Source organism: Petaurus breviceps, unplaced genomic scaffold (assembly GCF_028583685.1).
Source record: "Petaurus breviceps papuanus isolate PSGF00001 unplaced genomic scaffold, PetGlider_PUasm1.0 90564, whole genome shotgun sequence".
In the NCBI taxonomy this organism is placed as follows: Eukaryota; Metazoa; Chordata; class Mammalia; order Diprotodontia; family Petauridae; genus Petaurus; species Petaurus breviceps.
Genome location: NW_027187275.1, coordinates 1584200 through 1608610, shown reverse-complemented (window position 1 = coordinate 1608610; position 24411 = coordinate 1584200). Strand labels below are relative to the sequence as shown.

The 24411-nt window shown below is 37.3% G+C and overlaps 1 protein-coding gene across 1 annotated transcript in view; it reads right to left on the bottom strand.

Annotated features, from left to right (window-relative positions):
- Positions 1–6352: 6352 nt before the first annotated feature.
- RWDD3 (RWD domain containing 3) overlaps positions 6353–24411 on the bottom strand; it is an 835110-nt gene continuing 817051 nt past the window's right edge. Inside the window, exon 10 of the mRNA XM_069063385.1 lies at positions 6353–6455. Coding sequence (XP_068919486.1) covers positions 6368–6455 — 88 coding nt within the window. The 3' untranslated portion in view covers positions 6353–6367. The remainder of the gene's footprint in view (positions 6456–24411) is intronic.

The window sequence follows — 24411 nt, the reverse complement described above, 5'->3', positions numbered from 1 at the left end:
GACTTATCCATAATTGAATTGTGGATAGGCTACTGACTGATCTCCATATCCCTAGTCTCTTTCCTTTAAACTATTCTGCATATATTGCCAGGTTGGCTGCTTTAATTGTGTCATCTCTTTTTTGAAGAACTTTAGGGTTCTTAACATCTATTAGATGAAGTCAAATCTTGAAATTTAAAGAACTCTAACCTGTCCTTTTCCTAACAATATTTACTTATCTATCTCCTACTACTAACACTAGGAAACCTTCCCTCTAGTCAAAAGTATCTCATTATTATTCCCTTCTTCCCAACCCTTCAAATCATCTACTTCCTTACACCCTATCATTCTTCAGAATGTTCCTTCTACCTGGAGAGTTCAGACTTTTCCTTTTTGTAACCCAATCTCCTATACTTCAATCTCAAAGGATCCCAATGGAGATGTCATGGGCACTTATGGGAGCCAGTGTAATTGCACAGGCATCTATCTAGAGGTTCTTGTAAAGGTCTACTTGATAGGAAATTATAGGATGCTAGATCTGGATCTGGAAGAGACTCTAGGGTCATTGAAACTGAGACCTAATGAGGTTAAGTCACTTTCCATAGGTTAAAAAGGTAATAAATAGAAGAGCTTAGAGGTGAAGTGAGGTGTTATGGCTCCAAGTTCTTCTCACTGGTTGATCACAAGGGTTTTCTAAGTGGTCTGTAGGTTGATTGTACTGATGTTCATAATATGGGAACTACACTCTTAGTGGAGGGGGAAGCATGAAAGAGTAACTTTAATAAATTTCTTTGGCATATTATTTCTCCACCCACAAAAAAAAATTCTATACTTCCATTCATTTCACTGACAATTAGGAAATGGTGATATAGTTTGTGAGTTCTTTCATCTTGTCAAAGTAGCTGATTGATTGCTTAAAAATTTGAGAGTCCTTGATCTCCAGGAAGAAGTTGAACCCACTAACAACTGTTGACCTGAGAATTTTAAGCCATGCAGGGCTTTGGTATATTCAAGATTCTTAGATTAAATGTTGTTAAGCATGGGGAGGATTCTAATGAGCATAGGATACAATTACATGGAAAGGGGCCACTTTCCTGCCACTTTCATCCTTCCCCCAACCGCACAGGCAATTGTTAGTGAAATTTCCCTGGATTGAGTGTGGGAGAGGATCTATTTTTTCCATTATTTAATCCATGAGGAAAACTGATTTAATACAAGGAACCTTGTGGTCTATAGAGACACTATTAAATCTTAAAACTTAAACAACTGGTGGCATTTGTAATTTTTAACCCGCTATAGTGGTTTCTTTTAAAAGTTAATATTTATCTTGCCATAATATTTACCTTCCGACAGTAAGTGCTGCTATTTTCCCATGCCTGCAATGAAGAATTGTGGTAAGATAAACTCACCTCTCTAAGATAAATGTCAGATGTTTAATGAAAATCACCGGATGAACATTCCAAGTTTATTTTGCACTTGCTGAGGTTCTGACTCTTTTTACTCATAAAAATGTCCACATACAACATGATAAAACAGTGTAGTAAGGTGGGAAAGGTACTGGATTCAGAGAGAGAGGATGTGGGTTCAAATTATGACTTTGTAATTAACAACCTATTCAACTTTGGGAAAGTCACATATGTTCTCTGAATCTTGCTTTCCCCACCCGTAAAATGAAGGAAACCGACTAGATGACTTCTTTGGTCCCATTTTGCTTGAATTCTATAAGCCTATAAATTTTAGGCTGCCTGAATTCAAACCTGGAGATTACATGATGTCCATTACAAGAGGTAAGGAGGTATAGTGAGGAAAAAATAAACAAAATCAAATCTGTGATCACAGATCTTTCTCTGCAGTAAGTGGATTCAACTTCTGAAACAAGCTAAAAGTCATTTGGAGCAAAGTCTAGTATATAAAGAGGATGATAGAGTGGTATGTAGAATAAGCAAGAGCAAGAGGGTTCAAATCCCACCTCTAACACTCCATTTCATGACCTATAACAAGTCACTTAGCTTCTCTAGGCCTCAGTTTTTACCAACTATAAAAGAAGGAAGCTGACTTCTCAGGTCCCTTCCAGCTTTCGATCTACAATGACGCGATCTTTTTTGGACTCAAAAATCAGGTGAAAAATGAACATTGCTTCCTTGTGGGGATCAAAACTGGCTTTGAAGCCAAACCCAGGAAAGACATTCTCAAACCTTTATGAATCTAGCCAGCCAAAGTAACTGCTCTAAAAAGAACATTAGTTTGGGTGTGTGTGTTCTACAACAGTTTTTAAACTAGTTTCTTTCCTTTGGAGTCATAATTTCTCAATATATGTGGGGTGAATGATGTTGGATTGCTTGGTTTTTGTCAACTCTGTGAAGAGACCTTTATTAAAATAAGGTTGTTGTACCTCCCCAACACCCCCCCAAAAAAAGTTACATTGTAGACACATGGTATTAGAAGAAACTAAATTGTAGTGTCTAAATCTAATAGAATACTACTGTGCTGTAAGAAATAATGAATGTGATGAATACTGAGAAACATACAAAGATCTATGTGAATTGATGCAGAGTAAGATAAGTAGAAGCAAGAAAACAATATAGACAATGACTACAACAATATAAATAGAACCAAAAGAAAAAAAGCAAATATTTCAAAATTATGAAAAAGAAGTATGGCTTAAAACTCTCCCACCCTCACTCTTGGAAGAAATAGAAAATTCCTGGGTGCTATGCATTGCTTATATTTTCAGATTTTTTTTAATGTGTTCATAAGCTATGCTTAATTTTTTTCTTTTTGTTTTTTTTTCTTTTTGTTGTTTTTTAAAACCTTTTTTGTTATAGAGGATGGCTCTCTAGAAGAGTAAGAGTAAGAGTACTGGGAAGAACTACGGTGAAGTAAAAAATATCTTAAATATATTAATAAAAATTATTTAAAAATAAAATCTAGCTTAGTGGAAATATGGATGAAAGAAAAGATTTCTGGTCAAAGAAAAAAGTTGCTGGAACATGGGAAGGAGAATAATTGATTAGAATCTACTGGATGTACCAAGATAAATAAGCCCATGAGGGTTGGCTTTCACTACAAACTGTAAATTAGGTCTGCTTTAAGATGATTTCAGGATTGAAATTTAAGGTTCCCATGGTGTTCTAATTCAAAGAATTAAACATATATGGTGATAAATGTCCAAGGGCACTATATCCAAATCAAATCTCTTTTTTGTTTCATAGCTTAGTTTTAAATCACTTCTTGGGCAAAAACAAAAAGGACTATAACTGAAGAATGATACATTTAAATTCAAAAGCCATAGAAATTGTTTAAGTAATAGTAATCATAAAAATAAAAGAGGCATGCATAAGAGAAAAAGAACAATGAAAGTATCAGTGATTCAGTCCAGTGTCACTTTGAGAAATGTAAATTTTGTTAAGAAAAGAGAGACCTTGGTTCATCATGTTCAGGAATCATGAAATCATTCAGAAGATGAATATTCTGGTTTTGGAAGGGTTTTTTTATTGCTGGCAAAACATGAACATCTAGAAGTGTGGGAAATGGTAAAAAATGAAAGTCACAGAACTTAGAATCTCAGAATTACAAAAGATCTTTGAGATTATCTAGGACATTTCTGTGTGTGTGTGTAAGTATATATGTATATATGTGTGTGTATATATATATATATATTAAATTTATTAAGTACCTATTATGTACTAGGCTTTGTGAAAGGTACTAGAGATACAAAGACAGAACTGAAATAGGTCCTGCCTTCAAGGGGGCTTACATTCTATCCGGGAAGAAAACATATATAAGCTGTCTATAGAGATATGGACAAATAGAAACAAAGTCATGGGGGCCATAGCTAAATTAAACTAGTGATTCTAAAAGATGGACAGGAGTTGGCAATGTATTCCAAACATGGGCCTAGGCAGCAAAAAAGATACAGAATAGAGTACTATGAGGAAAAGTAAGAGGAACGGTCTGACCAGATAATCAATTCCTTGAAGTGAAGCACTACATAGTAAGGTTGGAATGTTATATAAAGACCCTGCTGTGAAGGATTATGATGCCAAATAGAAGAGGTTATATTTGCTTTTAGAGGTAATAGTGAGCCACAGAAGTTCAATGCTTAGAGGAGTGACATGGCCAGACCTACACTTGAAGAAAATCAATTTTATAACTGTGTGGAAGATGGCTTGGAATGAGGAGAGACTTGAGGCAATGAAAACTATTAGGTTATTGCAATAGCCCAAACAAGAAATAATAAAGAACTGTACAAGAATGTGAGTAGTCAAGAGATATTGTAGAGGAAAAAAATGACAAGATCTGGCAACTTATTGAGAGTGAAAAGTTAAAGATACAGTAAAATTGCCAACAAAGGAGCCTAAAAGAATGACAGTGCCATTAGTAGTAATAAAGATGTTTAAAAATGGAAAGAAAATTCATCTCGAATCTCCTGAAAGTAGAGAATGATCATGACAGTAGATAGAGGGGCTGCCTTGACACAAAAAAGAACTGGGTTCAAGTCCTATCTCCACCACATTCTGGCTATATGAAGCTGGGCCAATCACTAAACCTCTTACTGCTCTAGGCAACTAAGACTAAGTTGAAGAGAAAGTATTGCCCTGAATTGGAAAAGGGACTTTAATTATCCAGGAATTCCATTTACCAATGAAATCAGAGGTCCAACCCCTATCCCTCCAATCAAGTAACTTCTACCCACTGGCCCTAGCTTTTCATTTTGGGGTTTCACAGAAAATGGTTTTTCCTTTTCACATGAGAGTCCTTTAAATACTTGGAGACAACTATTATATTCCCTTCATGAATCTTCCCTTCTCCAGGTGAAAATTTCCAGTCCTTAACCAATATTCATATGATAAAGGGCATCAATAGTTCTTTTATATAAAATGTTGGTGATAGCTTATCAATGGATCTAACGAATATTCTAATAGATTATTCATTTAGACACAGAGAGAACATGCTTAAATAGCTAAATGAAACTGTGAGTTTTCCAGTATTCCAGCAAGACCATTTATAAAAATAGCCATATAAGACTGATATGCCCTTCAAACATAATTAAATGGGCTTTCCCCACTCATTTTGGTGGATCAATGCCTCTGTATAATATTATAAGAATCCAACTCTTCAGTGGTTTCCAAAATGTTAGCTTTAGATGCATCCATGTGATTTAATTAGCCTGACAATGAAGACCCCTAAGTTTGGCTTAGCATTTTAATTTTTTTAAAATAGTTTCAATCATTTTGAAGTGTCCTAGAAAATTTTGGCTAGGGGAGAAATAAACAAGAAATATTTTCTAGTTTAAAACAAAATTCTTCTCCCAGAGAAATCCAACTTCTCTTATGAAGTTTTCCCAGTAGGAAGCTTGGAAAATTGACAAGGACTTACATGGCGGTTTTTTTTTTCTCCTTCTTCTTCTTGCTGCTAAAACATGTGTTACTGTGTCATGTCCTAAACAGTAAACTGAAGCATCCCTTTCAAATTCTCAGCACTGCTGACACTTCCAACAAGTGCTTTGGTATTGGTTGGGTCTTATCTGTTTCTAACAGACAGCCTCATGCCTTGGAAATTTGACCTGAAATAAAAATTCAGCCCCAAGTATCTGCTGTCAATTGTGCAGAAAATAGGAGATGACAGCAAAGTCACTCCTGCATGCCAAATTAGATCTCTTACCAACATCTTCTAATGTCATTATTAGCACTCAAATGCACTATGTCAAAATGTGTCTGTGTAGGAAGATGGACCAGACAACATCCAGATTCTCTCTTAGTCAATCTGACAGGCAATTTTGAATGCACACCTCTACAAAGGGGAGCATTTAGGAAAAGCACCTGCCTCATCATAAAGTTTGGTTGATGGTTGACGAAGGCATCAAAAGTTGACAGTAATAACAGAGAGAGAACCAGTTTTTATGATCCAACTGTATTAGTTTCTTCCAAAGGCATTAAAGGGTTAGGGCAACTTTCATTCTGATCCCTCATACTTCTTTATCCATACAAGAGGACTCAACATGTGTTCTCAAAATGTGAAGAAATCAAAAACACCTGAGAAGTCTTGCCTGAACTGATACAAAGTGAATAAGTAAAATCAGGTGACCAATTAATACAATGGCCACAATGTAAAGGATACAGCACTGAAAGATAACAGAAATCTGTAACCAATTATAACTTTGTTCAACTGACTATGAAGCATATTGATCTACTAGTGTAAGTAAACCCAACGAGTAACTATGAAAGTTCCTGAGGGATTTCCAATTCTGTTCTTCAGGATATCATAGAGGTCAGGAGACCAGGGAAGTTTCAATACAAAAAGCAAGGAGACATGTTTAAAGATAAAGAAGAATGGCTTGAACTCCAGGGCAAAGTTTTAATCCAAGATCTTCCCTGTTGAAAGTATGTCAAACAGAAGAAAGCCAAGGATGAAGATCCCATCTTCTGTTGATTTTGTGTAGAGATGGAAGTCTTCTTACTTGCCTCCTATGGAACCTGTATGTGAGGCAAGAAACAACAGTTAGAACCAGACACGGAACAATTAATTGCCCTCAGATTGGAAAAGGAGAACAAGGACATATATTGTCACCTGAGTAGAGTACATCACGTGAAATGCCAGGATGGACAAATGAAAAGTCAGAATTAAGGTGGCCAGGAGAAACATCAACAGTCTCAGATATGCAGATGGTACCACTCTGATGGTAGAAAATGAAGAATAATTAAGAAGCCTCTTGATGAGGGTGAAAGAAAAGAATCTAAAATCTGGCTTGAAGTTTAACATCCAAAAAACTGTCATGACAACTGCTCCCACCACTTCCTGGCAAATAGAGGGAAAAGAAATAGAATCAGTGTCAGATTTTATGTTCTTGGGCTCAAAGATCATTGCAGATGGCAACTGCAACCATGAAATTAAAAGACACTTGCTTCTTGAAAGGAAAGCTATAACAAATCTGGACAACATACTAAAAAACAGAGACGTTGCCTTAACTTGCCAACAAAGATCTATATAGTCAAAGCTATGGTCTTTCCAGTAGCAATGTATGGCTGTGAGAGTTGGATTATAAGGAAAGTTGAACACCGTAGAATCAAACTTTTGAACTGGAGAAGATTTTTGAGAGTCCCTTGGATAACAAAGAGATCAAATCAGTCAATACTTAAATAAATTAATTCAGACTATTTGTTGGAAGGTCATATACTGAAGCTGAAGCTTAAAATACTTTGACCATATAATAAAAAGACAGGACCCATTGGAAAGGATCCTTATATTGGGAATGATTGAAGGCAAAAGAAGAAGGGAATGGTAGAGCATGAAGTGGATAGTGTTACAGAAGCAATGAAACTAAGCCTGGACAGATTTTGGGAAATGGTGGAGAATAGAAGGGCCTGGTGAGCTATAATTCATGGAGTCATGAAGAATTGGTTACGACTGAATAACTACAACACCTTTCTCCTCATCTGATTCCTGTTCCCTCATTCTCTGCCAAATATACCTTCCTAATGTAGCATAACTTTATAAATTACCTTGTATTTCTTTTGTCTTTATTCTGCATATGATTAAATATGTGTTTGTCTTTATATTTGTATATTATATCATATTTGTACATGGTATTTGTAATCCTTTAATATATTTGTACATTAGAATGTAAGCTCTTTGAAAGCAGACATGGTTTCCTTTTGGTTTTGTATCCCCAGTTTCCTGCCTAGAACTTGGTAGATGCTTAATAAAGTATTATTAATTGATTGATATAACACAGGAAGCACAATAAATCCTTGTTAAGCGAATTAATGGTCAAGCTATAGCAGAGCAAAGTGGTCAACAAATAGGCAGCATGGCATAATGGGAAAGGGCCTAACTGTAGAAATGGATGGTTTAGGTTTGAATGCTGAACTTACTACTTACCATCCTTGGAACTTAAGTGACGTAGATGATTCAGTGGAGTACTAGATTTAAAATCAGAAAGACGAGTTCAAATACTACTTCAGCTTTTTATTAGCTATATGAAGGGACAGCTAAGTGGCAGAGTGGATAGAATGCCAGGTCTGGAGTCAGGAAGAGTTCTCTTCTTGAGTTGAAATCTGGCCTCAGACATTTACTATCTGTGTGACCCTGGGCTTAACCCTGTTTGCCTCAGTTTCCTCATCTGTGAAATGAGCTGGAGAAGGAAATGACAAACCCCTCCAGTATCTTGGCCAAGAAAATCCTAAAGGGGGCCACAAAGAATCAGACCCAACTGAAAATTAACTAAAAACCTATGAAACTAAGCAAGCTTAATGTCTCTTGGTCTCAGTTTCCTCACTTGTAAAATGAGAGGGTTGGACTCAATACCCTGCAAGGCCCTTTCCAGATTAATGTTCATCATTGTTAACCTTTCTGCAGTATTTGACACTGCTGACCACACTCTTCTCCTAAATTTACTCTCTTTTCTTCACTTTCAAAACAGATCTCTCTTTTGTGTCTCCTACTCACTATGCAACTACTCCTTTTCAGTCTCCTTTGATGAATCACCAACCTTATCAAACCCTGACTATGGATGTACCCTAAGATTCTGTCCAAACTTGCATAATCTCTCATTTGATGGCTTCAACAGCTCCCATGTGTATATCTGTCACCTCTATTCAGAGGATTCCCAGATCTAGCCACCCATAGTCACTTTCCTGAGCTCTAATCCCACATCATGCTTATTGTACTTTTAGAACTGTATGTGTCACAGGCATCTCCAACCAAGCATGTCTGAAAGAGAATTCTCTCACCAAATCACCTATCTTCTGAACTTTGCTATTTCTATAAAGGCCATCACCATCCTTCTAGAAACCCAGTTTCACAACCTCAGTGTCATCCTCAATACCTCCCTCTCTCTCATCTCATATATCCAACCAGTTCCCAAGCTGTATCACTTCTACCTCCATAATTTCTCCCAATCTGTCTCCTTTTTGAAAGCCACATAGCCACAACCCCAGTTCAGGCACTCATGACTTATTTCCTGTTGTAATCAATCACTTTCTCTCAGATCATTCCCCTATCCCAATTGGAGAGATTCCAAAGTGATTTTCCTAAATGACAAATGTGACTATGTCATCCTCCTACCCAATAAACTCCAGTAGCTTCCATTACTTATAGAAGCACCTCTTGTTAGTATTTAAAGCACTAACAACCTAGTCCCTTCCTATCATTCCAGTCATCTTACACAGTACTGGGATGGAGTGGTTTGCTTTCAAAACAGTTCAATAATGGTGGATGCTTGCCTCCATCGCAGACCAGGCACCGCAGTTGACTCATTTGCCTAGAGAAACCCTGGCAACTTTTGTTTTTGCCCTGGGAAGCTGTAAAAATGAATCAATAACTCTTTGTTTCAGTTCTGGTCCTCCAGCAAGAAATTGTACTCTTGTCAAAATACTACAGTTTTAATCTATCTCTCTCACCTCCCAGGCATTAACAATTGCCCCTCTCAAGGATGCATTCAAACAGTAGCATACACAGTTTAGCAATGTGGTGGGTTAATAGCTTAATCAATATTCTACCTTGAGACAAAGTAAATAGTTAAAATGCAAAAGAGTAAGGAAAATTTTAGGAAACAAGAATAAGTTTCCCATGGTGTAGCGGAAACAACAGACTCAAAAACATGGGCTTTCTGGGGAAAAGGGAGAAGGAAGGGAGAAAGAGAGGGAGAGACAGAGGGAGAAAGAGAGAAGGAGGGACAAGGGAGGGAGGGAGGAAAAGAGAGAGAAAGAGAGAGGCAGAGAGAAAAAAGAAAGGAATAGAAAGAGGGAGGGAAAGAAGGAAAAGGAAGGAGAAAGAAAGAGAGAAAGGGATGGAGGGAAGAAGGGGGAAGGGAAAGGGAGAGAAAGAAAGCGGGGAGGGGAACAGGAGAGGGAGATGATCCTCTTCAGTCTGAAGTCTGAGAGAATTTCAACAGTGAAGGAACCACTCTGCTGTAGCTCACAGGCCCTTTCTCCCATGCACTCTTTCTTCACAACAATGCCTCCATCTCCTCTGCTTTTCCTAGCCACCAGGGTTTCTTTTTGTTTTTCTCTTCCCACAGGTCCAAAGGATGAGAAGAGCTAGGTTATGAGAGCCTGTCATGTCTTCCATCAATTCTAAAGACAGGGCAAAATCTCAGTGGGGGAGCCATTGGAGATAAGGATCCTGGGAGATTTAATTGCTGCCTAACTAGCAATTGCCCATATCTGGATCTGGCAATACCTGGAGAAATATAGCCAGTACAATCAATTATGACTATCAATGTTCCCTCACAGTCTTCTCTTCCCCAACCTAAACACCCCCTTATGAGGTTCTTTATAGCTCTAAATGGATCTTTTTCTAATGTATCACTACCTCTTTGTGCCCTACCAGATGCAATTCCTAAATATTCACTTTTTTTTTTTTTTTTTGCCTGAGAGCTGTGTGATTCAATCAGCTTTTTGCTGGGTATAGAGTGGGGAAAGAATGTAACTCACTGCCTGTTTTGTTCACATTTCCCATTCCTCCCCATTTGTGTATTTAGGTTGGCAGCCTTAATCTTCTATAAATGATCTTTTAAGATTTAATTTCCTCTTTTCATGTTTAAACTCATATCAGCCTCCACAATGGAATCACAAGAAATAGCTACAGAATGTTGAAAAATAAACCCCAATGTTTACGAACTTTCACTGTAGTGGAAATAGTAATATAACCCTCAATGTAATACCTGCTCTCTCAGCCCAGTGGGATTTTAGATTCTGACCTTCATTCACTGAAAACACACAGACCTAGCAATAAATACAGGAACAAAAGTCTACAAATTCAATCCATCCTCTGAAAGGGTGTATTTGCAACAAAAAGATGTTTTGCTCTAGTGACTATCTTTATGCTTGTGTATACATGTGTGGGTGTGGGTGTATTTGTATGTATAAAGTTAGTTTCAACATCACCCTCACATTTTCAAATCTGACAAATCCCCTCCACATGGAAAATTCCAATTAGCTTTGGGCTTCTATAAATGAGATAAGCATTTATCAGCATCCAGTATGAAACTTTCTTTTGGCTCTTACTAAACCATAATGCAAGGTAGAACAGAACGTGTCTCAGCTGTGAATCAGTCATTGAAGGGATTCAGGCTCTTTCCTTTTGTAGGAGCCATAGCTACAAAAATGTCTATAATAGTCACTGTGGTCTTACTGCAAAAGAATTCAAAATCAACTACCACAAAGGACCTTAATGGGAAGAGTGTGTGTTGGCAACACTGTTTGACTTGTGTCTTAGAAACCAACTTAACACCATATATTTCTAGGCCATACAGAGATCAATGAATAGATGTTCTTGAAAAATGCATATTAAAAGGTAATCACTTGAATATCCCTGCTTTCATCTACTTCCCAATTGCAGGAGGCTGTATGGCAATAACAGGATCCTTTCAGAGAAAACAAGAAATTCAACTTCATAACCACATTGATGATTCTGAGAAAAAGAAAAACACCACAAAGAATTTTATAACTATGGATTCAGAAATAGAGAGAGCTAGAAATTTGCCCATGACAAAAAGGGGAAGGAATTCTCTTGGCTCTTACCCCCGAGGACCTTGAATTTTTTTTCCCATAAATTCTTAACAACAGATAGGTTCAAATAATAATAAACCCAAATATCTTAGTGTCAGATATGTAATTATCTTTTCTTACTTTTTCTTTAATTTGAGGAGGTGGGAGAAGAGTATATGTAAGAGATCTTGACCAGTGATATTATCAGTGTGAGAACTACCGATGTTAAAATTCCCTCCACTACTTCCTCCTCTAGGTTCCCTTCAAGATTCAGTACCAATTCCACTTTGTTCAGGATGACTATTCCAGTCTCCTTCCCCAGTTGCTGGTGCCTTCCCTTTTGAAACTGTCTTCCATCTATTTAATATATATACTATATTTATCTAGTTATTTCCATAACATCTCCCCCATCTTTTGCTCCCTACCTCCAGGCATAGTAATTACTTAATAAATTCTTGTTCATTGACCTATAGTCTTAGAAGTTTGGTGGGGCTACTCAGAAGTTAAGTGACTTGTCCTTGGTTGACTAGTTAGGATTGTCAAACTCAGACCTTCCTAATTCCGAGTTTGGCCTTTTGTCAACTATACCATGTTGCCTTTCTAGCAATAATGATATTTTAATGACTTTCAAATTTGCAAAGCACTTTACATGTCATTTGATGCTCTCCACAACCCTGTGAGGTAGCTTCTAGAGGCATTACTATCTATATTCTACATGAGGAAACTGAGGCACAGTGTGGTGAAATGACTTTGCCATAGTCTTGAAGTTATTCAGTGTCAGAGGCAGGATTCAAACCTCAATCACCCTAACTCAACATCCAGCTAGATATCCACAGAACCACATTGCCTATTTTCTCCTTATAGGAGGCTATAGTAGTGGCTGCTGAGCAAGGTGGTCTTACAGGGTGTAGATAATTGGACCAATTGAGAGGGGAACAGCCAATCACAATTCCCTAAAATTTTATCATCCAAATGGTGCCATGAAATGGGAATAATATGCATTTCCAGTCAATTCATTGTGTAACCTTGTGTATCTTTCTGTGATTTGAGAAATAAATTAGCTTTATGAAATTTAGAAATTTCTTATGGAGGTTTTTTTCTTCCTTTCTCAAGAGAATGCAAAAGTTCACACCATGCCCCCTGGACTATTAAAAGGGAGCCATTCTCTCATCAGGTCCTAGGGGCAAGACAGGTGTGTCTACAGAGCATGAGAAGGGCTAGAAACAGAGGTGAGCCTTGCCAAAAATATACATGCTTTGGCAGGGGCAATGTCTCCTCCAATGAGAAATGTACTCTTGGAAAGTCTTATCAATTCATTTCATTAGTGACAAAATTCTGCCCCAAAAAGGGGAGGGAGAAGGACACTAACTTTAAAAGAAAAAAAAAGACCGTATTGGGCATAGTTGATGAATATCACTTTTTCAAGAAATCCAAATTGCTTTTTGATTGGTTTTCTGGTAATTGCCATTGGGTAATCAGAAGCTTTCAGTCGACTTTTTTCCTTTCACTTGTCAAAAACAAAACAAAACTACAGAATGAAAGCAGCCATTACAATCTGCTTCTGGTGCCTTTTTACTGCATATAATTAAAGGGTTTGTCACTCCTGCTGTTTCTCTCTGGCTATTATGGAAGGGGAAAGAATCAGTTTTGTAGGATTTTTGGTCAGCAAAGTTGTTTTTTTTTTCCTCTGACATTGTAGTGAACATTTATTCATGCTATGTTTCTATCATATATCTTCAGTTTAAAGGAAAACAAAACAAAATCAAATCCAATGGAAACCTTGTTAGGCTCTCAGCATGAAAACTGTCTCTTTTTCCTCTCAAATTTCCCCTTAAATACATCTGCCCTTTGGTCACTCTCCTACTTTCCCCCTTCTGTGTAATCAGCCCACACCAGAAGCAGGTTTAATTAAAAATCGAATTATGGAAACCTTGTTGCCAGCTCTGAATATCACTCAAACCATTTGAAGTAATGTCACTCCTGAACCACCAGATCTCCCATCTGCTGCTTCTCTCTTTTTAAAGTCCCCTAAGACTTTTTTCACTTTAAACCAGGGCCCAGTGTTTGGGAAGATACAGGAATCAATCAACAAATATTAAATACTCCTTTGCATCAGGCACTGTAGAAATATGGTATTGAGGAAAGATAGTCTGATTTCACATTCCAGTTCAGTCACATATGAAATATGTGACCTTGCAAAAGTCCCTTAACCTCACTCAGCCTCAGTTTCTTAATCTTTAAAAGTGAAGGCTTTAGATGAGATGATTTCCAAGGTACCTTCCAGCTCTGAATATATGACGCTAATGTGTCACTGCATGAGATTTCCAATCACTATTGAAAGAAGTTGAGAGGAAGTATAGTCTAATAGATAGAGGACTAACCATGGAGTCATGAAGATTTGAAATCAAATCCTGTCTGTGGCACAGACTAGATTTGTGACTGTGTGTAAGTGGAACAATTACTAATTAGCATTGATGGACAGAGTACTCATACCCATGAAATCATAGGGCTAGACCAAGAAGAAAAAAATAGTTCTAAGAGCTAAATGAAAAGTCTTCTCAGCAGGTATCCTGTTTAATCAGGGTGACTATGCCATGCTCTCTGGCCTCTCCTAATTGTCATCCCAAATGAGACCTACAAATGGTTGTGTTGTTTTCCCAACCAAAATAAGTATGGACCAAGATCAGAGAAATTCGTTAATTGTCCAAAGCCCACTGCAGGATGCCAGCTCTGAAACCCTTGTATGTGGAACTCCTGAGTTAAGTTCTGCACTTTACAATGATGTGTTTGAAGTGATAATGGAAGATGAAAAAGGATTTATGATTACCAGGATAAAGTGCTAATCTGTACCACAGAACCTGCTACCCATCCATCCCCTAACATTTACTCTAAAATGCTTTCAGCTTTTAAATCCACCCTCCAAAATTAGTAGGGGGTTAAAGTAGGACCCATTGGGAGGTTACATTTATTTAATATTCAGTCCTTTCTTGGATGAAATATTGCAGTCTATCCTCATAGGTATTTGTCAAACCGTTAGAGTAATGGCTCCTAGCTATTAAATGAAATTGCCATTCTGTTTGTAAGTCCCATTTACACAGGATAAGCAAAGTGCCTTCATTTAGCTTTAAAATACCTGAAATCTTAGCTGTAGATAGGAGCCAGTTAACTAATTCATAGCCACTGCATATGGAGAGATAATGAATGGAAGCTCTCCAGATGTGGTTCATGGGATGCAGGCTGACCTTCAAAGCCCTGTGTCACACTTCTGTGAATTGGATTGGACACAGCCAGTGGTTTTGCTGAGACCTGACACTGGTTGATTTTTAAACAAACTCCACTTGACAATAGTTAGTATGGAATATAACCTGAAGAAATTTCACAATTTCAACTCCACAGATGCTTGATATCTTTTTTGTTGATAATATAGAGAGAATCCTGATTGCAGTTAAAACAAAGTCTGTGATTCTCCCAAGTCATTCGCTTAAAGGTGATTTACAAATAGACCCTACTGATTATAAAGGAACTGATATCAGTGAAGTCTTTAGAGTCTCATGCTCCCAGATCTAGGGTAGGCTTGATTTAATTAGACTGAAATCCCTCTTCTCATAGTCAAATGACTGATTCCCCACCCCCTGCCCCCCAAGCACCATCCCTCAGGAACTATTCTAGTGCTGTGAATGTTCAGCATAAAAATTGGGTTCAGGATCTGTCTCTGCCCCTTGCTAACTATGTGACAGGATGTAAGTCCCTCCACCACACTGAGCCTCAGTTCTTTTCCTCTCCTGACTCCAGGGATTTTCCCTGGATGCCCCCTCATACTTAGAACTCACCATCCATATCCCCCCACCTTCTGGCTTCACTGGCTTCCTTTCAAATCTCAGACTAACATCCCACCTCTGAAAGAATCTTTCTCAGTTCTCCTTAATCTTAGCATGTCCCTTATGAGATTTCTCCCACGTATCCCATCTGTATCTTGTTTGTACCTACTTGTTTGCATGTTGTTTCTCCCATTAGATAGTGAGCTCCTTGAGAGTAGAGACTATTTTTCATCTTTATTGTATCTTCAATGCATTGTATAGTGTCTGGTACGTATTAGTTGTTTTTAATAAATGCTATTTGATTTGGCTTCACTCTATATTGGAGAGAGTAATATTTGCACTACCAAACTCACAAGGTTGTTCTAAGGGTCAAATAACATAATGTATGTGGAACACTTTATAAACTGTATAGTGACACATACATTAAGCTATTGTTGATGGTTGCATTGTTTATAATTGCAAAAAGAAGTGGGATACTGTAGTGGGTAGAGAGCTACCCTTGAAATCCGGAAAACCTGCTTTTGAATCCTGTCTTGAACACAGAAGAACTGTGTGACTCTGAGCAAGTCATTTACCTTCCCAGTACCTGAGTAATTTTTGAAAGCTATAAATTACAGAAGGGTAATTGCCAATTTGCATGGGCAAAGACAGTTTCAATATCAGGAGCTCCCGACATTGATCAAATCACAGATCTGAGCCAAAAATTAATAATAATAATGGATAATCATAACCCAAATACCTTGAGACATTCATTGAATTGTTCTTAGATTCTATTACTTTATATTCTGGATAAGGCCCTAGATAAACCAAGGAAGAAATGAAAATTATAGTGACAATTTCTTTTGGAAGTAAATTCCTAAGTGTATTCCAAAGGAGCTGATGGACCTACAGATCTATGAACACTCATCTTCTCCTCCTTTATGGCTTTCTTTGGTTTTTCTTTCTATGGAGATTACTAATATATTTCCATGTAAATACAAAGAACCATTATAGTCTCTATTTCTAATCTGTCTTCTTCTTAGACAGTATGATTTCACATGTCCAAAAGAAAACAATGGCAAAGGGATATTACTGATGGAAAAGAAAAAAGCCACAATTCACAATGAAATATTTGATCCAAACCAAGTCCAGTTGCCCTCTGTGTCACAATCATGATTGCATGGGGCTATAACATTTGTAAAGTGCTCTCCCTACAACAACCCTCTGAGATAGGTAATACAAGTATTATTGTTCTTATTTTACATTTTCTTTTCCAACTGGGTCTCCCTAAATGCCCAGGCTTAAAGTAAAACACACAATCCTCAAAGGTTCAATCTCAATGCTAATAAACATGGAAGCTCTGACATGTTCTGTTTTTCCTATTTGGACCAGTTTCTACCCCCTTCTTAGGCAGTTGGATGGCTTTCCACTCCAAGGAGCTCACCCTATTGGTGCCAGGCTTCAGGCAGATACCCAGTTGGCTTTAGCACTGCTTCAGTTTGGAACTCACAAGCTCAAGTGATACATCAGCTTCAGCCTCCCCTAGTCAGGATTACAGGCCAGTAGCATCGAGCCCAGCAAACTGGGTTCAGAGAGGGCTGATCAAGAAATTCTCAGATGGAATTTGAGCCCAGGCCTCCAAGCTCTACAAATAGCATTGTTTCAACTCCTGCATACCCGGCAGCAATAGAGTGCTATTACTACCACTTCCTCAACAATAATTAAACACAATTCCTAAGTTATTTAACTATTTCATTTGGTAGGTCAGGGTGGTAAGGAGGAGTATCAGGGGTAGATATTAACAGAAGCAGATGAGACATTTCTGGCTTGTACAGTTCAGCAATTAAATATTTTCTTGATGGACCACATGAAGAATTTAATATGGATCTGAGATGAGAATGAAAGCTTACTGAATGACTATGTGGTTGTCTTTCAGGACATTCTTATAGTCTTTCATAGTCTGTTACCCAAAGTCTACCACCTTCAAGCAAATAACTCTCACAATTGAAAATAATGAAGAAAAGAAAGGCAGAGTGAGGTGAAAATAATAAATTTCATCTCTCAAATCTCATTTGGGAGATTTCATGAACAGGTCCCTTCCCTTTGGAAGGTATATGGCATACAGTGACTTTTATTCTACATACAATAATCTTTTCTTTGAAGAACCACCACCAAGGGATGGAGGGATAGAAGCAAACCATCAGATTAAAGACAAGCTGAACCCTCACATAAGGGAGGTGAGAAAGAATAAGCAGAAAGGAAAAATGTATTTAATATCAAATAAAGGAAAAGTAATCAAAAACTAATACAAAATGACGAAAATAGATCAGGAAAATAATATGCACAGAAACTACAATAATGTCAAAGAAAAGTATACTGAAAAGCATCAGAAATCAGTTTGAAGCAATGACCAACCTTAGATCCAAAGGCCTGATGATGAAATGCACTTCTCTCCACCTGATAGAAAAGCAGTAGACTATAGGTGAGAAATATTTCATACACTGCTAGTTTTTAGTCAACAATTAGGTTGTTTTTTTTTCTTAACTGTCTTTCCTTTGTTATAAGAAGGGTTCTATGTGGAGGAATATTTGTGAGTTATAGTAATATAAATTACAAGGACTAAAAGCATCAATAAAACATTAGAGTGAAGAAAGGAGAATGGGGACAGGGAGGAAGGGCAAGAGGGAGCAGGAGAGGGAGAAGGAGACAGAGAGAGAGAGAGAGAGAGAGAGAGACAGAGAGAGAGAGAGAGAGACAGAGAGAGACAGAGAGAGAGAGAGAGAGACAGAGAGACAGAGAGAGAGAGAGAGACAGAGAGAGAGAGAGAGAGAGAGAGAGAGAGAGAGAGAGAGAGAGAGAGAGAGAGAGAGAGAGAGAGAGAGAGAGAGAGAGAGAGAATATTATGGCAATGATAAGCAAAGGTTGGACTTTATTAATTCCAATAGCGGGAGGACAGTTTTCTCATTAGAAGTCAAAGACCTAAAAAGAAGTAGTTGAGAGAAACATGGGAGAAGAGGACCAGAAGAGTTTTGCCACTCTTAGAATCAATAGACCACCTGACTGCCTAGGGACTACATCTGCTAGTAAATAAAGAACCTAAATGAACCAGACAAAAAGGACTATAGTTTCTCAGTGCCTGGGGACAGTAGACAGACAGACAGAAAGAGAAATTAGGTAAATTTCAGCTAGACTAGAACTAGAAGTAGGTCTGTATTAGGGAGGGAAAACATGTTGTTCTTCCAAATATGAGAAAAACTTCCTCCAGGGCAGTGAATAGAATACTGGCCTTGGAGTCAGGAGGACATGCTCCGACCTTGGACACTTAACACTTACCAGCTGTGTGACCTTGGGGAAGTCACTTAACCCCAATTGCCCTGCCTTCCCCCTCCAAGCAAAATAAAACTTCCTCAGAAAAGAGACAGGACAGCAAATTTGTCTGCTTATTTGTAAAGTGCATCTTCAAATTGTGGCAAACTAGTTTCCTACACTCTGAGTGACTGACCCAAAATGAAATATCTCACTACTTAAAAGGAAATACAAATCAAATACAGAAGCAAAGGTAAAGTTCCAAAGGTATAGATTATAGAGGGGAACCCTCTGCTCCTCCCCTTTGATGGAAAATTGAGCCTTCAAAAGTTACAATACAAGTGACTACTACTGAAAACAAAAGGAGTTTGAGGTGACCATCATCATATGATTATGGATTTAGCAATAAAAGGGACTGGTCATCCAGTCAATCTCCCTTATTTTTCAAATAAGGAAACTGAGATTCACCTTATTTGAGAGGTTAAGTGACTTGCTCTTCATGGAAGGTAGCAAAATGAATTCAATTTCTGTAAGAAAAGCACAAATTGTAATATAATTGTAATTATAAAACTGCCAATTGTAATATAATTCAAAAAAGATGACTTCTAGGAGCCAGACAACCAGTTAGGACACTCATATTCAAGCAATGTTTTTCAAAGGTTCCAGAACGACAGGCTAGGGATTGAGTCTTGGCTCTTCCATTTATTTGTTATGTGAATTTGGGCAAATCACTTAACATTTGTGAGACCATTTCTTAATCTATCAAGTGGTTAGCTTAAGAGTTGAGAGAAGTAAATTAGATGGTATTTTTCAAGTGCTTTGTGGTTACAGAATGCTATCCATGTGAATACAAGAACAATCTCTGGTCTTGCCTATGAGAAACTACTAGTATGGGAACTCCTATCAACAACATTGATCTTAATCTATCTGTGATTTAGTAGGATAGGTTTAAAAACTACCTATGGGTATAGAAGTTAAGTTCTTGTCCAATTGGCAAGTATCTGTCAATTGGTATATAAGTATTTATTATGCCAAGCATTGCTTTAGAGGTAAGATTTGAAACCAGGACTTTCTGACTCCACGTTTAGCATTTTGTCTACAGCTCCACACTTCCTCTTCAAAGTACTATATAAATGTAAGGCATTCATAGTCATGATAATACTTCTCTACTCATTAAAACTAATAGCATTATGACAGTAAAATTTTAAAAGGCCAGAGACATCACTTACACAATCTACTTTTCCATTATTATTTGTAGCAAGTTAAGCACATATCACTCAATAACTGACTATAGAAGCCTTTTTGTTTTTGGTAATTTTAAAAATCAGTGATGATTTAATCATCCAGTTCTCATCAGGTGATGTTCTACTAAACAGTCTGAGGAAAAGGGGTTAAATCACAGTATCCTTCAGTCTTTAACTACCTTTCTAATATTTAAGGGTTAATGTCAGGAAAATGACTAAATAGAACAAATCCCTGGGCTGAACGCAAGTGATAAGGTAGAACTGGCAGAATGAGCCATTTATGGCTGGCAAAAGGACATGTTGGGAGTAAGTATGTAAGCCTCTATTCCCTAGCATACTTGGATTATCATGTACCAGCCTTGTCTGAGACAACCTCCTTCCCAGGGAGGGAACTGTCCATGGTAACAAGGCAATACATCACTGGAGGAGTATGTGGAGGATCAGGAGGAGGCAGGTGAATCAGCTAGGCTCCCAGCCACAGAGAATCTATGATGCTGTCTTACAGGTTATTGGGACTGCCCTCCCTAAGCTATACTGATTAAATCATCTTAAGCCATCCTGGAATTAATTCACTAAGGACAATATTGTAGGCATAATTATGAGTGTGAGTGCATATGTTTTGTGGCATCCTGAATTTCCAATGCAAAGCCAAATTATCACTTACCCATTGGAATTCTGAATAATAATAATAGTAACAATAATAAATGGCATTTATTTATACATTTATATGTTCAAACTTTAAAGTTTGAAGAATGCATTTTGGTGTATTATTGTGTTTGATACAGTGATTCTATGAAATAGGTACTAATGATATTATCCCCATTTGATAAGTGATCCCCAAAGTGATAAGAAGACAACTGATGTTAATTTCGGTTAAGTGACTTGAGTATAATCACCTAGTTAATAAGTAGCAGAAATGGGATTTCAGCCCATGTATTCCTGCCTTGAGCCCAGCACTCTGGCCATTATACCATGCTGCCTCTCCAAAAATAGAATCACAAAACAGTTCATCATAGACTACTAACTGTAAAAGCTGCGTAATAGAAACAGTGAGATCTGATGAAAGGTACAGAAATTTTCTCAAGCAACTCTTATGAAAAGTTGTAGGATCTTAGCATCACATATTTGAGCTGGAAAGAAACTTAAAAACCATCTAAATGCAACCTTATTTTAAGATTAGGAAATTGGTGCCCAGAGACATTAAGTGACTTGTTATAGATTATATACCTTGATTAAAGACAGACATCAGGATTTCAACCCAGATTCTCTGATGACAAATCCAAAACAACTATATCTGGTTCCATTTAAGGTGATTTTTTAAAATAATAGAAAGGATGTGGGGTGACAGAGAGAGAGAGAGAGAGAGAGAGAGAGAGAGAGAGAGAGAGAGAGAAGAGGCTGACCTCTGCTATGTGTTTTTTTCTCTTAGTAGTCTCTCCTTAGAGTTCAATCTCTCTTGATTTCAACTATCACCTTTACATGGATGATTCCTAAAGCAATACCTCAAGCCCCAAATTCTCCCTAAGTTCATACCCTAGCTCAGATTGGTGCCAAAGGTCTTCCATAATCAATCAGTGAATATATTTCTTGAATATATCTGTTTCAGGTTCCCTCCACTACACCCCATCTCTCAGAAAGGAAAAAAAGATGTTCCAGGGATTAAAAATAATTAATAGATAAAGAAGAAAAAAGTATTTGAGTAAAAACTGAGAGTAGTCCAAATAAGGATTTGGGAAAATAAACCATATGCTTAAGTTTCAACTTGAAAGTTGTGAGGTCCAAGGGGCTAAGCAGAAATGAAAAGCAGTTTGTATTAAGGCTCCCAAGTCAAAGAGGTCAACACAAAAAAGAAAGGGAAGTATCCCATAAATAGGAGCAATAGGTATCTCCAAAATGACTTTGTCAAATGCAATTTCTCTACCTTAGACAGTGTTCTTTGCTAATGATGCACCAGCAACGTCCCCTTTGTGCTTTGTCAGCCTGGACACCTGGCTGTGTATAAGGCATTGTGGTAGAAACCATATAGGAAATAAAGATGTATAGTTTATAGTTGAAAGGTTACCTTCCTAGAGCTTGAAATCAAGTTGAGAAGGTAAGACACTGATAAATAAAAGATAATTTACAATAAGAGGCAGGCTGCGTAAAGTGGCAAGAGGACAATAAGTACCATAAAAGTCCAGATGAGGGAGAGATGATCACAGGCTAGATATTTCAGTCAAAAGACTAATATGAGCTATTACTTTTATTATACCCACTTTATAGGTTCTTTCTATAGTAGAGAGATCACCAAAAGCTGGCAGTGACAACAAAAAAGTTGAGAAAGAAGCCAATGTGAAAAGAGATGTTTCATTTTCTTTTCTATCAAATGGCACAGCTCCCCTTACTAAAGCTCAGACTTTTCATCCTTTAATCCATGACAGCCTTTTCCCATCATAGAGATGACTGTGCAAATTCTGTGAACCTTCAAAGTTATTTCTGTGCTTCTGAGTAAAGAAGTACAGGGGGAAGGGGGAAATATCTCTATAAATCCAAACTCCCTCCCATATATTTAAAGAAAATTATTTAGTATTTTATTTTCCCTACTTACATGTGAAACATTTTTAACATTTATTTTTAAAATTTTGAGTTTCCAAATTCTCTCCCTTCCTCCTTCTGCACCCACCCACCCCCATTGAGAAGGCAATACACACTATACATGTGTAGTCATACATAAGATTTCTGTATTAGTCATGTTGTTAAAGAAAACCTAGAATAGAAAAAAAACTCAAGAAAAATAAAGTTAAAAAGAAGTATGCTTCAATCTGTATTCAGATACCATTAGTTCTTTCTCAGGGTATAGATAGCATTTTTCATCACAAGTCCTTCAGAGCTGTCTCAGATCCCTATATTGCTGAGAATAACTAAGTCATTCACAGCTAATCATCTCACAATATTTTGCTGATACGTTGTACATAGTACATTTCATTTTCCATCAGCTTATGTAATCTTTCCAGGTTTTTCTGTGAGAACCCTGCTCTTCATTTCTTATAGCACAAAAGTATTCCATCATGATAACAAACCACAATTTGCTCAGTCATTCCCCAATTGATTGGCATTCCCTCAAGTTCCAATTCTTTGCCATGAAAAAAGAGCTGCTGTAAGTATTTTCATAAACACAGGTTCTTTTCCTTTTTGTTTTGGGTATGTGTGGTTTTATAGTCCTTTGGATATAGTTCCAAATTTCTTTACAGAATAGTTGAATCAGTTCACAACTCCACCAACAGTGACTTGAAGTCTCATTTTCCCCATATCCCCTCCAACATTTGTAATTTTCCTTTTCTGTCCTATTAGCCAATCAAACAGGTATGAGGTAGTACCTCAGAATTGTTTTTATTTATATTTCTCCAAATCAATACTGAGAGTATTTTTTTTCATATGGCTATAGATAGCTTTAATTGATTCATCTGAAAACTGTTCATATATTTTAATCATTTATCAATTGGGAATTGGCTCTTATTTTTAAAAATTTTAACTCAGCTCTCTATATGTTTGAGGAAGGAAACTTTTATCAGAGAAACTTTTTTTCAATTTTTTTCACAGTTACTATTGCTAGCTATATTTTCCTCCAATCTATTTCCCCCTGTCTATTCTATTCTCTCTCTTCTTTCACCCTGTGCATCCTCAAAAGTGTTTTGCCCCCAACTATCCCTCCCCCAATCCGCCCTCCCTTGTATTACACCCCCTTTATTTTCTTATCTGCTTCCCCTCCAACTTTCCTGTAGGGTAAGATAGATTTATATACTCAACTGAGTGTGTATTTTATTCCCTTTTTGAGCCAATTCTGATGAGAATAAGGTTCACTCACTCCCTCTCACCTCCCTTCTCTTCTCCTCCTCTGAAAAAGCCCTTACCTCTTCTTTGTGAGATAATCTAACCCATTCTACCTCTCCCTTTCTCTTTCTAACAGTACATTCCTCTCTCACCCCTTAAATATTTTTTGTTATCATCCCTTCACATTCAACTCACACCTGTGTCCTCTATCTATATATACTCCTTCTAACTTCCCCAATAATGAGAAAGTTCTTATGCATTACCAGTATCTTCCCATGTAGGAATATAAGCAGTTTAAATTTATTAAGTTCCTTATAATTTCCTTTTCCTGTTTACATTTTTATGCTTCTCTTGAATGTTATATTTGAAAGTCAAATTTTCTATTCAGCTCTGGTCTATTCATCAAGAATGCTTAAAAATCCTCCATTTCATTAAGTATTCATTTCTTTCCCATGAAGGATTATACTCAGTTTTGCTGGGTAGGTGATTCTTGTTTGCAATCCTACTTCATTTGCCCTCCAGAATCTCATATTCCAAGCTCTCCAGTCCTTTAGTGTAGAAGCTGCTAAATCTTGTGTTATCCTGACTGTGGCTTCATGATACTTAAATTTTCTTTCTGACTACTTACAATATTTTCTCCTTGACCTGGGAGCTCTGGAATTTGACTACCATATTCCTGGGAGTTTTCATTTTCCCAGCCTATGTCTTGACTTTTAACTCTTTGTTAAAGTACAGCTCTGCTTCCAGAGTGGAGGGCATATTGTCCCAAGTACAGAGGTTTTG